Source organism: Eriocheir sinensis, chromosome 1, assembly GCF_024679095.1.
Source record: "Eriocheir sinensis breed Jianghai 21 chromosome 1, ASM2467909v1, whole genome shotgun sequence".
Taxonomy (NCBI): domain Eukaryota; kingdom Metazoa; phylum Arthropoda; class Malacostraca; order Decapoda; family Varunidae; genus Eriocheir; species Eriocheir sinensis.
Window position 1 is genome coordinate 14,756,603 of NC_066509.1, and position 17,218 is coordinate 14,773,820.

General features: G+C 35.9%; 1 protein-coding gene across 5 annotated transcripts in view; it reads left to right on the top strand.

Annotated features, from left to right (window-relative positions):
- Positions 1 to 16,973, top strand: part of LOC126995382 (alpha-1,3-mannosyl-glycoprotein 4-beta-N-acetylglucosaminyltransferase A-like) — a 116,382-nt gene extending 99,409 nt beyond the window's left edge. For 4 of the 5 annotated variants that reach the window (XM_050854892.1, XM_050854893.1, XM_050854889.1 and 1 more), the window contains exons 9-14: positions 788 to 918; positions 6,212 to 6,319; positions 6,599 to 6,792; positions 7,507 to 7,655; positions 7,989 to 8,104; positions 8,549 to 16,973. In XM_050854892.1, the coding sequence (XP_050710849.1) occupies positions 788 to 918; positions 6,212 to 6,319; positions 6,599 to 6,792; positions 7,507 to 7,655; positions 7,989 to 8,104; positions 8,549 to 8,578 (728 nt within the window). In that variant the 3' untranslated portion in view covers positions 8,579 to 16,973. Of the gene's footprint in view, positions 1 to 787; positions 919 to 2,588; positions 2,720 to 6,211; positions 6,320 to 6,598; positions 6,793 to 7,506; positions 7,656 to 7,988; positions 8,105 to 8,548 lie in introns of all 5 variants that reach the window. The other variant, XM_050854891.1, reaches the window with a different exon arrangement.
- The last annotated feature ends 245 nt before the right edge of the window (positions 16,974 to 17,218 follow it).

A 17,218-nucleotide genomic window follows, 5' to 3' on the forward strand; every position in this document is an offset into this window, starting at 1 on the left:
GTTACTGCGATGACTGCTGTCAACAAACTAACGCATAGCAGCACCAGAGTTGCCAGGTCTTGGACTGTGTTCCCACCCAATCCTATCCCTAAAACCGCCCAAAACACGCGGTGGTGGCGGGCAGATGTTTTGACGCCCAAGGTGTCGACGCAGCAGTAGGTTTACCCGCCCAATTTGGCAGGTATATTGCAGACCTGGCAACCCTGAGCAGCACACAACAGCTGTTAATGGTGGAACCTTCCCATCACTTTGTGGAATTTTCAATTTGTGACATCATGTCAGCATTAAAAAAAAATTGGATTTTGGCGGCTTTCGGATTTTGGAATTTCGGATAAAAGGATATATACCTATATATATATATATATATATATATATATATATATATATATATATATATATATATATATATATATATATATATATATATATATATATATATATATATATATATATATATATATATATATATATATATATATATATATATATATATATATATATATATATATATATATATATATATATATATATATATATTATATATATATATATATATATATATATATATATATATATATATATATATATATATATATATATATTTATTTATTGATTTATTTGTATGTGGGGGGGGGGGGGGGTCACACTTATACAGTTGAAGAATTTGAATCATTAGTTGTAATAAGGAATTACCAGTTCCTTGCAATGATCACCTCTGTCTAGCTTGGCTGCAGTTCACTACGATCAGAGCAAAACATATACCATAATGAACAATGGCTGTCCACAGGAAAAATGTTCAAGTGTGTAGAGCTCCCCTACTTGGTACAATTTTTCATTATGTTCTATAATGATAAACCTGTGGACTGGCTTCTCGACTATCTCATCCAGACGAAGATCTGTAACTTGGACAAGGATACCGTAAGTGGTCCCTGATGTGCTGTCTGCTGGTAGTGGCCTCTGCCCCAGTCTAGCCCCACTGACCCTGTCTTGTAAATACTTCAAGCCATTATTGTTAGAAGTGATATACTGATATGAAAATAAGAATCTCTGAAGGCTATGCAGTATGAATGCAACAAGAAACTGCTCAGCAATTCATGAATTTATTCCCGATTTTGGATCTAAAAGTTGTTTGAGAAAATTACTTTGAAAGCCCTGCAAAGGGGATAAATCTTGAGAGACTTGCTACATCTTGTTGCTTACCCACAATATATGGCTGTCTGATTGGATCAAATGATTGCAAGCATAAACCATAATGTTGTTCACCAGTTTGCCATTTGATTTTTTGTGCAAAGAAAGAGCCAGACTGCTAGCAGGAGAAATAATTACTTACTAACCACTAATAAGGTGATGGTCTAGAGAATGCTTGACCCCTGGCAGAGTACCCGTAGTCCGTGCATCACCTTCTGTTAACTGGTGGCCGGATCTTGTGTGTAAGATATCTTAGTCCCCATTATACTCTATTTCAATACTTTAAATGTGGCTTTGGTTTACTGAATTTGATACTTATTCCTTGCATGCCTGATTCTGTCACTGTGTAGGACCTTCAAGCATGAGCAGGGCTGCCCCCAGGTACATGTGGCCACTCTGGTTCTGGATGCATCCCATATCCATGACTGTGTATATGTATATTAATTTGCTCATTGCATACTTATTTAGATGCTGCTGTTGTTTATCAAGGAAAGTCTAAATTCATATATGTACAGATTTTGTTTTTAAGGCATGTGGTGAGGAAAGGGAAAATGGATGATGAATTGGGGACTGCTAATCATGCATATAGAGGAAAGTCTGTTGGTGTGAGGCGATAATGACCGTAGAAGAAGAAAGTTGTTAGGTTTTAACAGTAACTGAGTTGAACAAATTTTTATGAGAAAGTGATGTTACAAACAAGGCCATTGTTGGTATATGTCCACTTAGACAAAATTTTTATGGATTATTTATCCATTGATATGAATAATGGTTTAAAGAGTATAGTCTGATCAATTTTGTGACAGCCAAATTAGAGTTATGTGTACGTATTATGACTAAAACAACTTAAATAGTAACACATTAGATTCCTTTTCATCTAACATGCACTCTACCTTCTTCTTGTTTTGACATTTTAACAGACTATAGTTTTATGCCTTTTGCCAGTGATTTCCACTTATTTCACTTATTCTACATTTAAGTAAACAGAAAAAGAACTACGCATATAAGGTAAAAATTAATAGAATTGAATATCAGACAAAATTCTCTCTCTCTCTCTCTCTCTCTCTCTCTCTCTCTCTCTCTCTCTCTCTCTCTCTCTCTCTCTCTCTCTCTCTCTCTCTCAACACACACACACACACACACACACACACACACAGATTTATTTAATAAAGGCTATAAGGATAACAGTGAATAATACAAATGCTTTTTTTTTTTTTTTTTTTTTTTATCTGAAACGAGTGTTAGGCTTACATTATAAACTATATCTTCAGCAGATGCCAGAAGGCATCCTAGCATCATGTGCCTTGGGACCCTTTCCAAACATGGTAGATCTTGAAGGTGAATTCATGTAGGAAACTGATGTTGGTGTAGATTGATCTCAGCTAAAGAAACTGACATTTCAGGAAAAACTTTCAAGACCATTGATCTCTCAGCATTGGTGACATTTTTACTTGTGTTCCACAATGACAAGCCTTGTGACTGGCTACTTGACCATCTTGTCCAGAACAGAGTTTGCAGATTTGACCAACCTTCGGTATGTCTCAACTTCACTTACTCCTTGCCTGGCTGAGTATTGCAAATCTGAGCATTAATATAGATTGATGCCATTTTTTCCTCCATGAGCTTATGAGTTTTCTTCTTTTACAAAACAACCAGTGAACACAGAAAAAAAAACAATTACCTAATTGACTGACATTACAAAAGCACCTGTTGGAGTGTTCTGCACCTTCACCAGTAGACCACAGTTGCTATACACTGTGTCACATTTTTGATGTGTGTTGCAATTGTGTTGTAACAGTTGTCTTTATGTCTGATGGTTAATTATACATAACAGTTATATTCAGATTCAGACTAAGGTATTGGAGCTCCTTCAGTTTTCTTCATTGTTTTAAAACTATTTTTTTAACAATATACTACTACTTAAGCTTCAAGCCAATTTTTGTAACTGAAGAAAGACATCACTTCCTTGGTCGTTTGGCTCCATAAATTTTTGGCTTCATGAATTCTGCGTGAATTTTCAAGTGTGTGCCACGTAAATTTTTTTTTTTTTTTTTTTTTTTTTTTTTCCATCCTTATTTTTGGGTTTCAAAGTTAAATTGAACATGCACTTTAAATGTAGATATTCTGCAACATATTACCAACTGGTAAACATAAAAGGAGAAAAGTCTTTCACCTGTACTTGAAAAGAGATCAGTGATACATGATTTTTATTCCTTTTAAGTAGACTGCTGTAGGGAACATAGGAATGTGTCATCTCCTGAAACCATCCTTGGATGAATATGCACTGTTGAGCACTACTCGGGAGGATGCATGGACTTTTTGTGGTTTGGCAATTTCCTGGTTTTCACGAATGGCTCAAAATATTTAGCTTTTACGATTATTTTTAAAGCTTTGAAATGTGCTCATATTTACCACACTTAAATTATAGAAAAGAGGAATGTGTTCATGCCATAGATTTATCTTGCCTTTTAGCAAAAGCTTTAAAACTGCAGATGCTTTATATTAGCCTACAGAATGAGTTTTCAATGATTGTGTATATATATATATATATATATATATATATATATATATATATATATATATATATATATATATATATATATATATATATATATATATATATATATATATATATATCAGGAAAATTATTGAAACAACTTTATTCAGTAAAGAGACTCAGTTGAAATAATAACTGATAATGTCAGTAGTAAAAAGGTGAGACTTTAAAGATAAGTATTTTATTAGTTTAGTGCTGGTATGGAAGAAAGTGCAAAAACATAACTATAGGAACTGTAAACTATATGATTACTTTATAATATCATAGAAAGAAAATGAACAAGATGGTCTTCCTTTAGTTTTCTGACTGTAATTGAATGGTTTTGAACACCCTATTTCACCTTTTTCTTTGGTGTCATTTGTTTTCCAAGAGCAGCCAAGCCCTGGTGAGGGAAAACTGTGTGGAACAGAGGAATTGTAGCCCCCTGGATCAGTACAAATTAAGGATCTCATGCCATGCCTTATTTAATCTCATGTTCACTTAACTGTTAGGTTCATCTCAGACAAAAACATACACTTTCTCAACATATTAATTATCTAGGTCAGGAAAGCAGGCAGCAGGCAAACACTCAAAGAACACAACTGTGCAACTGTGTGCTAACCTTTGTGCCACACATAACAGAATTATTTATGACTGGTATACCTGGCCATTTGCATACACCATTCCAACTGGTATTCACATCTGTTGAAAAACTACTCTTGAAAATACAGCTGAGGTATGAAAATTAAATTTTGTCAAAAAATGTATTTATAAATATTTTTCATTTTGGCATCAGTTTTTTGTATGCCTCACCTCAGTTTTCCAGGGTAAATTTTTTCTCATATGAATGTTACGTGTATAGGTTTGTGTACGTTAATAAACTTCCCCTAACAACTATAGAACATGACATTGTGAGGTAGGTATGGTAATTGATGGAATCGCAGGCTATGACAGGAATGAAGAATAAAGTAAGGTAATTGTGGGCTCTTTATATATGCCAGTGGTGGATGTAAATTAAGTATATAGAGAAGTGGAAACCATCCACTTTACACCTACAGTGTTGTAAGTTTTAGATCAAATTTGAATATCATACTTCTTTCATGTAAGAAACATTAGTCACAGAAACATCATCTCTAAAACAGCACCTTGGAAGCTGATTACAAAAAGGTTATGGATGTGTTGGGTGAGAACTGGGATGAGAGTGAGTGTCAAAATACAGGAGCATCATGGTCTCCTGTGCCATGAAGCATGAAGGGGCATGTGGAACTACTAATAGGTTATGTAAAAGTAAACAACATGATAAAGGGGGAGTTAATGGGAAGGCAGTAGACATGAATAAGCAGCATGCCATGAGAACAAAAGAGAATTAGCAAGCTAAAAGAAAAAGAGTCTAATGAGATATCAATAATGGTCAAAGTCATTGTACAAAAACCCAATGTAGACAAAAAAAAATTGTAGAAGTGAATGAAAGCATGGATATGTCAAGCTAAGAACATACAAGATTGTTGTGTGCAAATAGTAAGTAAGTACGTTAGTATCTATGTGCCATAGAGAAAAGTTAATATGGCGAGGTAATAAATAAGCTGTACATGGCAGAAATGTAACACATTACGAGTCATTATTATCTATCTAAAGGAAATTAAGTACTGAGGACAGTCCCTAGTGCATGGTAGTAACCTGGTATTAAGACTGATCAGGAGAGGTGTGGCATACAGATACAGATACATACATCCTGATGAGGTTAGAATAATTCATGAATAGTGAGGTTAGGTGGGATTAGGTTTACAGGAGCTGCTTTGTATAGGCCTATCAGTGTCTTGCAGACTCCTTATGTTCTTATATAGAAGTCATGATGTCATATATGTTGGTCATTTGCTACTTTTTAGGCTTGGACATATACATTAGAGTATAATTTAATAGAGTAACCTAATTTGCTTGAAGTGATTTTTGTTGCACTAATGAAATGGCATGATTAGAATTTTGCTTTTCATGACAGTAAGTAGCATTTTGGGGATATGCAATTAAATCTTTATTTTATTATTAGCTGCATATTTGCTTCTTATGGTCATTGCCTGCTTCCCTCAAGCTAACAAATCAAAGCTTAGTGCTTGGGCATTTTCCTTTTGTCTTTATGAATATGTGAACTCGACTTTGTCTTACCACTAAGATGCATGAAAGTTTATTTTGCATCACCAAGTTAGTTTACATTTTAAAGTCATTTTATGTAAAGTTATCAGATCACGTACATCTTTTAACACATTAGCATAAATAAGTTTCATTGGGATAATTGAGTGTATAGTATCCATATAAAAGTTTCTAATCAGAAGTATAGATGTTGCAATAAAGTTCTTCAGAATTTGTGTAACAATGAAATATTAATATAAAGTTGAATTATTTGAACTTCTGAGACTCAGTACTACTTTGTCTTTGTCTTTTGCATATTTAATTATGATTTCACTCCACTAACATACCTTGTCCATTACACACCAGAAACACTGCAAAAAGGCAAAGGAAAATGTGTGGATCCATTACAAGCCGTCACTCTTCCAGCATATTGGGACACACTCCTCCCTGAAGGGAAAAGTGCAGAAATTGAAGGTGAGTTTTGATGGCCAGGTTTTCTTTCTTATAGTTCATGACAACTCACCATGTTGCCGGTAAGTACTGCTGAAAAAAGTATGTACACGTTCATACTATAAAGAATCACAATAATGAATGTAATAATTGCTGACCAACAGGTTTTCAGAATTCCAAATTATTGACATCATCCCCACCACATTTCTGCTTCATCCACTTTTGCACTAAAAGAATAAATTAATTCATTCATTTTTACAAGAAATGATAAATGAATATTTCCTTCTGTGTCTGGAAAAACAGGACAAGCAGTTCGGAAAGATACAGTTGTTCTTCCCCCACAACAACCCCAAGGCCAGTGTGGAGACCATGATCAAGCCATACAAGACCTACACCCTCCAGCGCGCATACCGAGGGGAATCTTATTTCTGGGGTCTTCTTCCGCAGCAAGGTGACAAGCTGCTCTTTAACTTTGATCCACCAATCATCGTGAAAGGGTACGACTTCTTCAGTATTGCCTTTATATTTCATAATACCTTATGTGTTAGAATCCATCATTAAAAGTTTAGAAAAATTATGTTTGTAGTTGTTTGGATTCATTCCAGAGCTGACTGTCTTTTCCTATGTTGATACTTGTGTTCAATCATCTTAATACTTTTGAATGTGTGTGATGAATTTTTACATGTTGGGCAAAACAGACAGGGATGACCTAATTGTGTAGATGTGGTGAAAGGGACTGAATGAGGAATATATATTATAGTATAAAAAAAATTAGAATTAATGGTTGCAAAGCAGGATGCATGGCTCAGAATGACTGCAGATTATTATGAGATGTGGTAAAGCTAATTTATTTATATCTAATATTAATGTCTGGAGCATCAGCATTTGTATTGTGCAACTGTATAATCCTGAACTCCCTGACACATGGACTTAGAAAATCCATATCTTTAAAGTCCACTTCATGTAGGTCATGTGGCAACTAAGAGGGGCATAACTTTTTGAGACAATGTTAATATTTGTGACCAAGCTTCCCTTCACATATTTCTGTCAAGAAATGGTCAAATTGGTCACAAAGCCTTTTCTAACAACATCTGCCCTTGCAAGAAAGGAAGTTTGTAATAATGATGAAATAGAGCCACTGGAGTTGAAGACTCCTTTTGTATAGCCAGCAAACTTTATTCCACTACTATAACAGTAACTTGTACCTTCAGATTTTTCTTCCGGAGTGGCAATGTTGAGCATCCATCTGACCGGCTGTACAACACCACTGTGGAGGTGCTGCCCCTCAAGCCTCTCAGTAGTCTCCCACAAAACATCAGAGCAAAGCTGAAACCCACTAATGACAGTTATTTAGTTGTAGGTGAGAAAAAGTGTCCAGTAAAACATTTATTGTAACTTGTTATCAGTTTGGTCTGTTGTAGGTGCACTTAAATTGAATTAGGCACAGTGCTATGATTTATAAGATCAGGGTTTGGATTCAAAATGTTTAGCAGTAGAACTGTAACCATTTTTAAGGATTACGATGGCCAAATCTTACACAGTATTTGAGAGACATAAATGATTTTTTTATTCAGATGGAATTAACAGCAGCACATTAGCAAAGAATCTTTAGAAATCAAATCGGACAGAATGAATTGAAGTTAAATTAAGATTGAATTTTTGGAGCCAAACCTGACATAAATGTTGCCTATAGGAGAATTTGATGACATGGGCATTGCTGAGGGCCACGTGGACGAGGGTCTGGGTGCAGTAAAGAGCCTGCGCCTCAGTGTGCATGTGGAAAGTGACAACTGGGCCATCCTGAGTGAGGTATGTATGTCAGTGTTGGGTCTGTGCCTCTCTTGCCCTTCTTCGGGTTTAGTTGTTTTGATGTGACAAAGAATAGTCTCTAATTCTGTTTCAAAATTGCTTTGTTCATTCATTTGAAGATTTGTCATGTAATGGAGTTGACCTAGCAATAAAATGCATTTTCAATTATATATTTCAAAATTAACCATGAAGTAATTAATGCAGTTAATTCTAGAATACTTATGATTGATATGTTATTCAAGTAGCAAAATTTCTATCTGCTAATAGAAATTTTACAATGAGTATCTATTTAATGAATATAAAAGTAGTTGTTAAGAACATGTTTCTCATAATATAAAAGTAGTTCTAACATCTTTACATACTCACATTATAAGAAAATCTAGTATCTAGTATATGTGTATGTATTACACCAAACACTTATTTAACATGTGTCTTGTTTTCCAGATCCACATAAAAACCCCTGACTCAAGGTGACCCAGCGTGGCACTGGCATTCACCCCCCAGTGCCGGTGTCACAGCTTAGTGTGCCAGCAGTGACTGTGGTTCCTCTCTCTTTCACCAAATTCTGTCATAGAGTATTTGTGTTCTAGTACATTTTTGTTGTGTATTCCGATATGCTTTATTGTAATCTTGTTTTCACTACAGATGTTTTTTTTATTGTTAATAACAACACATACATTAAAATTTGAGAGAAATTTAATGTAGCTAGACATTAATGCTTATTAATGTTTTATTATAAAAATCTTTAGATATGAAATGTGTGGCATTTTACAATTCAGTAACTTATATAGCCCATTCTAGCTACCCAAATTCAGTACAATTTATTCAGCATTTTTCAAGACTTAAGACTTGTACAGTTGAAACTGATAAACATGAAAGTTGGTCCTCATAAGATTACCATTTGCACCATCATTATCATCACCATCATACCTCATGTTCATGCACCATAAAATCTGAGAATGTGAAAATAACTATTCTTATTTTGTAGCTGAGAGTTAAAGATATATTACTATTATTATTATCCAAAGGGTGTATATATGTCTCAAGCTGCTGGCACTATACTTTGTACAAGCAGCCTTCATGTATGTAAAGTAATATTGAATTATATAAAAAGAATGTACATTTTCATCTAATTTATATTATTTTAATAGGAAATTTGTTTCCTACAAAGCACATTACAATGTAAATATTTTTAACATTGTGATATCAGTCATTGTTCACATTATTTTATGATTCTCTATGCATAAGACATCATCAGTTATTATGCTTCAACACTGAAGGTTATGTGGTATGGGCAGTAGATCTTTTAGAAAATAGCAGAAAATTTTATATGATAGTTACCGTAAGAGATTAATTCATTACCCACATTCCTTATGAATATATTTCAGAGAAAAATATAAGTGCATGAACCCTGCACTGGTAACACATGGTAGGCAGGCATGGCCACAATACTGCTACACTAATGATGATGGATGACAGTATTAATGTCACTCATAGACTCTGACATCCTCAAAAAGAAAAAAAATGTCAGTATGTGCCTGAATGTCCATCATCATGATTCTCAAGTCTGATTTTTTTCATCATTTTTTAATGAAAATTGAGATAGGCCAAGGGCAAAAGAAACTAAAAAAAAAAAAAAAAAAAAAGCCCACAACTTGCTGCTTCTACAAAAAGGGTGCAGAGCTGCATCCTTCCCAGGAAGATAAGACAAGTGTCCTTCTTGGTGTCTGCTGGTCAGGTAACAGTGGATACACATGTGATGGCTGTGTGTCTTCCATAATGTTAGTGTCTGAATGGCTCCTCAGGTGCAGCGGCCCCTTCTCAGCACCAACAACTTTTTGACTCATGGTGGCAGTGAACAGTAATCACCTCAGTGCTGGATGAAATTATTACTTTTCTTCAATATCAACTATTTTATTTTATTCCTCTGTCATCCATGGACACAATTAAGGGATGGCATAGAATGTGATGTATATCTGAAAAGAAAGAGTGACGAAATATATGCATGTTATAATATTCTTAAGAGTTACTAAAACCAAGAAGGGCATTGAAATTTCAGAAAGCTTGCTGGGGATCCTGTGCTGTGAAGTAAGCTTTTTGTGCTGAGTAATGAGTCCAAGTTCACTTTTCAGGCACATCTGCTGAGATGGCAAAGCCGTCCACATTTCCACTACAATGTTAATCGCAGCATCATTATGGATTAAGTATTTGAATCTCATATAATATATGTTGTGGGTTTGACTCCGATTTTGATGAGGTGAAATCTGAAATATCTGATATAATTGATATCTACTGATATTGTTGTCAGTAATTACCTGATTGTTCTAGAAATTAAAGAAAGTTTGGCATATTTCTGTTGAGTATATTCAAGGCGTAACCAAGCAGCATCTGGACTGTAATTTTAATTCTTAGGATGTTAAAGTTGCCATAATGCCAGTACAAATCCTCATGGCCCTTTTGGGTCTCATTAGGAAATCCTGTATTTATATCCAGAAATGGCTGCACTGCCTTTAATTTTATGGCCTCTTAAGTTTCAAATCTTATCCCTTCTCAATTAACTACAAAGTTGAGAAATAGAAGTAAAGAAAAGTTCAGAAGAGAGTACATGTGAGGGTCTTGCTTCCATAATGCCCCAAGTACCTCCCACAGGGGAGCACTGCAGTTACGGGTACTGGCAGACTTTTCAAGTATAGCACCATTTTCTCCTCATAGTTTTGAATACATGGTAATAAGCAAAACCACCAAAAATACAATATTATTTTTTTAGATTTTCAGTCTGATATGTGGTGGAGGGAGCAACAGCTTTTATTCTCATTGTCATGTACCATATACACCAATTTCACTCTTGAGAAATTAACAATATTTACCAGTTCCAGTTCCAACACTCAACACTGCAATACCATATAGTGGCAAACATTACTGGCTTCATAATCATATCTGTATCACCCACTAATATTCACAATAATCAGTTATGTTTATCACACAATAGTTGAATTAGCACTATGATTTTCTTTACTACTAATTCATGATTGTGCACATTTTGTGGTGGAAACATAAAACTATCATATTAGTAAATTAAAATGGGTGGTGGTGGGATTTCCTGGCATCTGTGATGTGACTGCATGCTGAAAGTGATGTGTTGCATATAAAATTTAAAGACAAAAGCTGTCAATTAGAAAAAAAATGTGTGATGGGTTTATTAGTTCTAAAGCAACAGAAAAAATACCTTGAATTTTATTATTTTTTAAAGCCCTTATGGAGGTAGGCAATGACTTGTTGAATTTTGTTCTTAGCTAAAATCTTTCTTATGATATGCATTAGATGGACTTCATCTTTACTATGCCAGCAGACCAACATAGGTGGCACAACATGTAACAGTTGCAGCTTAACACTGGATTTGACAAGTGCAATAACATCTGTTTTTTCTAACCTTCTTTCTGAAAAATCTGATTATCCTATTCTCAATAAAAAAAAGATGATGATTTTTTTGATAAATGAGCCATGAGATATTATGTAGTGTACATACAATATCAATGAAGGACTTCCAAAGGTGTTATCCACAGTGACATATCCCATGGGGATTGCTTTCAGTTTTTGTTTTGTTTTCGTCACCATCCTAAAAATTACAGATGCAGTCTAGATACTAACTGATTACAACTCATTTGTGTGTGTGTGTGTGTGTGTGTGTGTGTGTGTGTGTGTGTGTGCGTGTGTGTGTGTTTACCTATTTGTAGTCTACCAGGCCCGAGTTAAGCTCTAATAGTTCCGTCTCCATATCTGCATTCATCCAGCCCTTCCTTCATTTGTTGGACACTGTTCGCCTCCACCACCTCTTCCCGCAAGCTGTTCCATGTGTTAACACTGATGTGGAAAACTATACTTTTTTTTAAGTCACTCAAACAGGTTCCTTTATTAAGTTTCTTCCTATGTACTCTCAGCCCCTACATTCTCACAGTTAAGAAGAGATCATCTCTATCCACCTCATCAAACTTCTTTACCAACTTATACAGCGTGATCAGATCTCCTCTCTCCCTTCTTTGTTCCAGTGTTGTCAAGTCCATCTCCTTCAATCTGTCTTCATACGTCATTCAAGAGTTCTGGGACCATTTTAGTTTCTTCCCTTCTCCCTTCTTTTCCCCTTTTTCTATCAACACCCTTACTCCCTCCTTTCGCCTCCTATCCACCACTTCAGTTTTTCGTTCTTCATTCTCCAAAAAAATTTCTTCTGATCTTTCATCATTTCTCATTTTTGCTTCATTTATCATTTCCTTTACTTTCATTCTTTCATCCTCTGACATATTTCTCCTCATATATATTTGTTTACATTCTTCAGAGATGTTTAATTTCCATGACTTATTTAGTATAGTTTCTGTTGTCATTTGGGACCTTAGCTTTATCTTTAGTGGTCTGTCTTTTCCTTCCTCATATCTTCCCAATCTAGTTATTTCATCTACTTCTTCCTCTGTCTTCCTCCTCTTCAGTATTCATATTTCTCAATATATTTTTCACCTTACTCCTCTCGTAACTCTCTCTCTCTGAGCCTTCACTGTTTTTTCTTCCTTGACACCAAACACTATAACACACTTTTTCTTGGCTGCAGTGTCCCTCACCATTGCTTCTCTATTTTTTAGTACATTCACAACTTCTTTTTCTATGTCTTGCCTCTGTTCCTGTTGCTGTTGTTCTAGAATTTCCCTAAAGCTCGTTTTTTCCTTGTCTTTTTCACTTCTCCACTCCTTCAGTTCATCATTGACCACATCCTTAATATTTTCCTCTACATTTACACTCACACTCTGCTGATCATTTCCTATCTTCTTTACTATCTCCCATTTTATCATTTCTTCCATCTTCTCCATGTCTTCGTTTGTCCCCATCACACTCTTCTTTCTTTCCATTTTCAAAATTTGTATCATGGTCTTCTTTTTGATTTTTTCATCTTCAGTTGTACTATTTCTTTTTGGCTTTCTAACTGATCCTTAGTCAATTTAATTATTTCTTCTCTCAAGTTTTCCACCATTTTCTTTGTCTCTTCGTCTCTTCTCTTTACCTCATCCTCTCTCTTTTTCACTTCGGTCAGTGCCTGAAACACTTCCCCAAACTCTCTTAACTTTCTCATTTCTATCACTATTTTATCACAGTCCTGCTCCACTTTGTTTATCCTTCTCCATTGTATTGGTTCCCCTATTGATTTTGGCGTGAATCCCTCGAAATTCTCACCCGAGTCCTCTTTCCACCGATTTGGCGACGCCATCTTGGATTTTTGTTTACCTTCCTTCCCATCTCCTTCCTCTCCTTCTCCTCCCTGTTAAACTTCTCACTCTCTCATTTTCCTCACAGTTTCTAGACTCCTAGGAGATGGGGACTAATCTACTTAGCTGTTGCTCGGGCCCTGATCCTCTGGCAAATAGATTGTTGATCTCCGCCTCGTCTGTCCATGTCTGTTCTCTTCCGTCTGCGGCAGTGTGTGTGTGTGTGTGTGTGTGTGTGTGTATTTACCTAGTAATGATATACAAGGTAGGAGTTAAATGTGGGGTCCTGTCTCCAAATCTCAATTTATCAATTTAGCTTTTATTTCATGAATAGTTTTGGTTTGAACTTTCTCCTTTTTGAGGTCATTCCAGGTTTCAATGCATCTATGAGGAAAGCTATGTTTCTTGATATCTCTCAGGCACCTTGTCTTCCTCAGTTTCTTTCTGTGACCTCTTGTATTTCTAGTATCAATTAACATGTCATACCTGTTAATCATTTCCATTTCCATCATTCCCCTGTACACTGCCATCAGATCTCTTTCTCATTTCCCCTCCAAGATGGGCAAACTCAATCTCCAATCTCTACTCATATGTCATGTCTCTCAAGCTTGGCACCATTTCTGTTGATGCCCTGAATGCTTTCTGTTTTCCTGATACGTATTTTGCTTTCTGTGTAGAGACCGCATCACTGCTGCATATTCCAATCTTGGTTGAAACACCAACATGATCAGCCTTATCATATCCTAATCCATGTAGTGGAATGTCACCCTAATGTTGGTCAGGAGTTCATCTGTTTCTCTTGAATCTTGCTGAAGTGTTTCTCTGGGTACAAGTTGTTTTGGAATGTAACACCTAAATCTTTTTTTCCTTTTGTGCCTTCTTAATTTGATTGATTTCTATTTTATAATTCCAGTTAGGCCTCCTGGTTCCTTTCCCCATTTGGAGAATTTTACATTTTTTAACATTAAATTCAATTCCCTACTTCTGACTCCAAACATAAGGTTCATCAATGTCTTCTTGCAACCTTAAACAGTCCTCTTTCCACCACTCTTCTCATTACCTTTGCATCATCAGCAAACAGACTGGTGTAGCTATTTACCCCTTCCACTGTGTCATTTATTTAAATCAAAAACATTGGGCCCAACACTAATCCTTGTGGTGCACCACTCATTAGTCCAATCCAGTGAGTCCACCCTGACATTTGATCTGTTCTCATCTGTTAAGCTCTTGTATACTCCTCCATCCACATGATGATGTTTCCCATCAATGGCTGTGGGTGTGTATTTACCTAGTTGTAATTTTACAGGGCCTGAGCTACGCTCATGTGGTCCTGTCTCCATATCTGTACTTGTCCAGTTTTTCCTTAAAGTTGTGTGCACTCTTCACCGATACTATATTCTCACTTAGTCTCTTTCAAACCTCTATGTTTCTTTGCGGGAAGCTATATATTTTTATGTCTTCCAAGCATCTTCCTGTCCTCAATTTTTTACTGTGTCCTCGTGTGTTGCTGGTGTTTCTTACTTCTCTTAGTAGCAAGTCCTCGTTATCTACTTCTATTTTATTCCACAATTTATAAATTTGTATTAGGTCTCCCCTTTCTCTTCTTTGTTCCAATGTTGGCAGGTTCATTTCCTTTAACCTTTCTTCATATGACAATCCCTTCAGTTCTGGAACCATCTTCGTTGCCATCCTTTGTATTCTTTCTAGTTTTTTTACGTGTTTCTTCTTTTGGGGAGACCACACAGTTTCCGCATATTCCATCTTTGGTCTAATCATAGTGGTAATCATCTTTTTCATCATATCTTTATCCATGTAGTGGAATGCTATTCCTATATTTCTTACCATTCTATACCTGTCTCCGAATATCCTATTTACATTAATATTTCTCCATCTCCCATTCTATATGTCCATTTTGGTCTCCCTTCACTCTTTCCCATTTCCATTACATGACATTTCTTCACATTAAACTCCATCTCCCATTTCTTACTCCAATCCCAAATCTTATTTAGGTCCTCTTGCAGAATTTCACAGTTTACTATTTCTTATATGTTAGAGAGTGTGTGTGTGTGTGTGTGTGTGTGTGTGTGTGTGTGTGTGTTTACCTAGTTGTGACATACGGGAAAAGAGCTACGCTCGCGCTGTCCCGTCTCCATATGTGTGTGTGTGTGTGTGTGTGTGTGTGTGTGTGTGTGTGTGTGTGTGTGTGTGTGTGTGTGTGTGTGCTTACTTACTTAGTTGTGATATACCACAGTAAATGAGTTGTGCTTGTACGGTCCCCTCTCCAAGTCTTAATTGGTGAAACGTAGCTCTAGATTCATTTAAATTTTTGGACCAGATAATCTCCCTGTCCAGGCTATGTTACAATCTATGCATCTATAAGGGAAGCTATGTTTCTTGATATCCTTCAAGCACCTTTTCTTCACTATCTTTTGAAGTTCTCTTGTTACTCCCCCTTTCCATACAATGTCTATCAATTTTGTCTATTCTCATCATTGCCCTGAACACTACAGCCATGTTAATTTTCTCTCCTCTTCCAATGATGGTAGCTTCAATTATTTCTTTTCTTTTTTATGATATGTGTCAGGCTGGGGACCATCTTGCTTGCTGCTCCTTGTATCCTCTTATGATCATATACATCTTTGTTTTGATGTGGGGATCAGACTATGCTGCATATTTTAACTTTGAGTTGATCATAGCCTCAGAATTTCTTAATCTTCTCCCTGTTGATGAAGTGACATGTCACACGCATGTGTGGCAATAGTATATAAGTCTCTTCTTAAATCTTTTGAATGTGCTATTCGAGTGACAAAGTATTGTGGACTAACACTCACAGGCCTTTTTCCTCTTTTGTTTGTATGATTTGTTCATTTCCCATTGAACAACTGAGACAGCCTCTTAGGAATTTTACCAATTTCCAATAATTTACATTTCTTTGCATTGTTAATTTCCAACACTTGGCTCCATTCATACATCTTGTCTAGATCCTTTTGTGCCATCTTGAAATCCTCTTCATCTTTTACTTGCTTCATGATCTTAGCATTATCTGCAAACATGCTCACATAACTTGTCATTTGTGTATATCATGATTATTATGGGTGCCAGCACTGAGTTATGCAGGGTTCCACTTGTTACTTCCCTCCACCCAGATATCCTGTCCTTTGATACTCTCCTCTTTAGCCTTCAGCCCCTCTATATGTTGCAGTTTCCACAATGTTGGAAAAAGATTTACTTCCCAGAAGAGATCAACATAAGTGCTTTGAGAAGTGGAAATACCCTCGCGTGTGTGCGTGTGTATGTGTGTGTGTGTGTGTCACTGACTATAGGTATGCCACTGAGAATGAGATTTGCTGTGATAAGCTCACTCTTGGTCATTACAAACAATGTACTGATAGTTACATCATTCTATTAACTGGATGAACTAAATGTCCACAAGAAGTAGACCGATAATATATTTTGATAATGAGAATTTATCTACATTGCCTAGTGTGTGCAAATTCACTTACTCGTACACTGTAAGTGTGGTGCTCTTTTTATGATCATGAGGTGAATCATTAACCTGAGTAGCATGTCATGTGTTTTGTTGGTGTAGTGCTGCTCTAGAGTAAAGGTCATACAGTTTCTTCTTTGTGTATATTTCCTACCAGTTAAAATTTTATGTTTGTCCTGTTTGTTCCAAAAAAATAACATTTTTCATGATGCCATTTAAAAAATAGAAGTAGAAACACCAACACTTTAGATAAAGTGATTTTCACAAACTACATTTCTAGCCAAGACTGGATAAGTTAAAGAACACTAAAAAAAAACATCAAAGTTTTCGAGTCAAATTAAGATTTTTATTCCAAAAAATGTGCCGCATGAGTGCCGG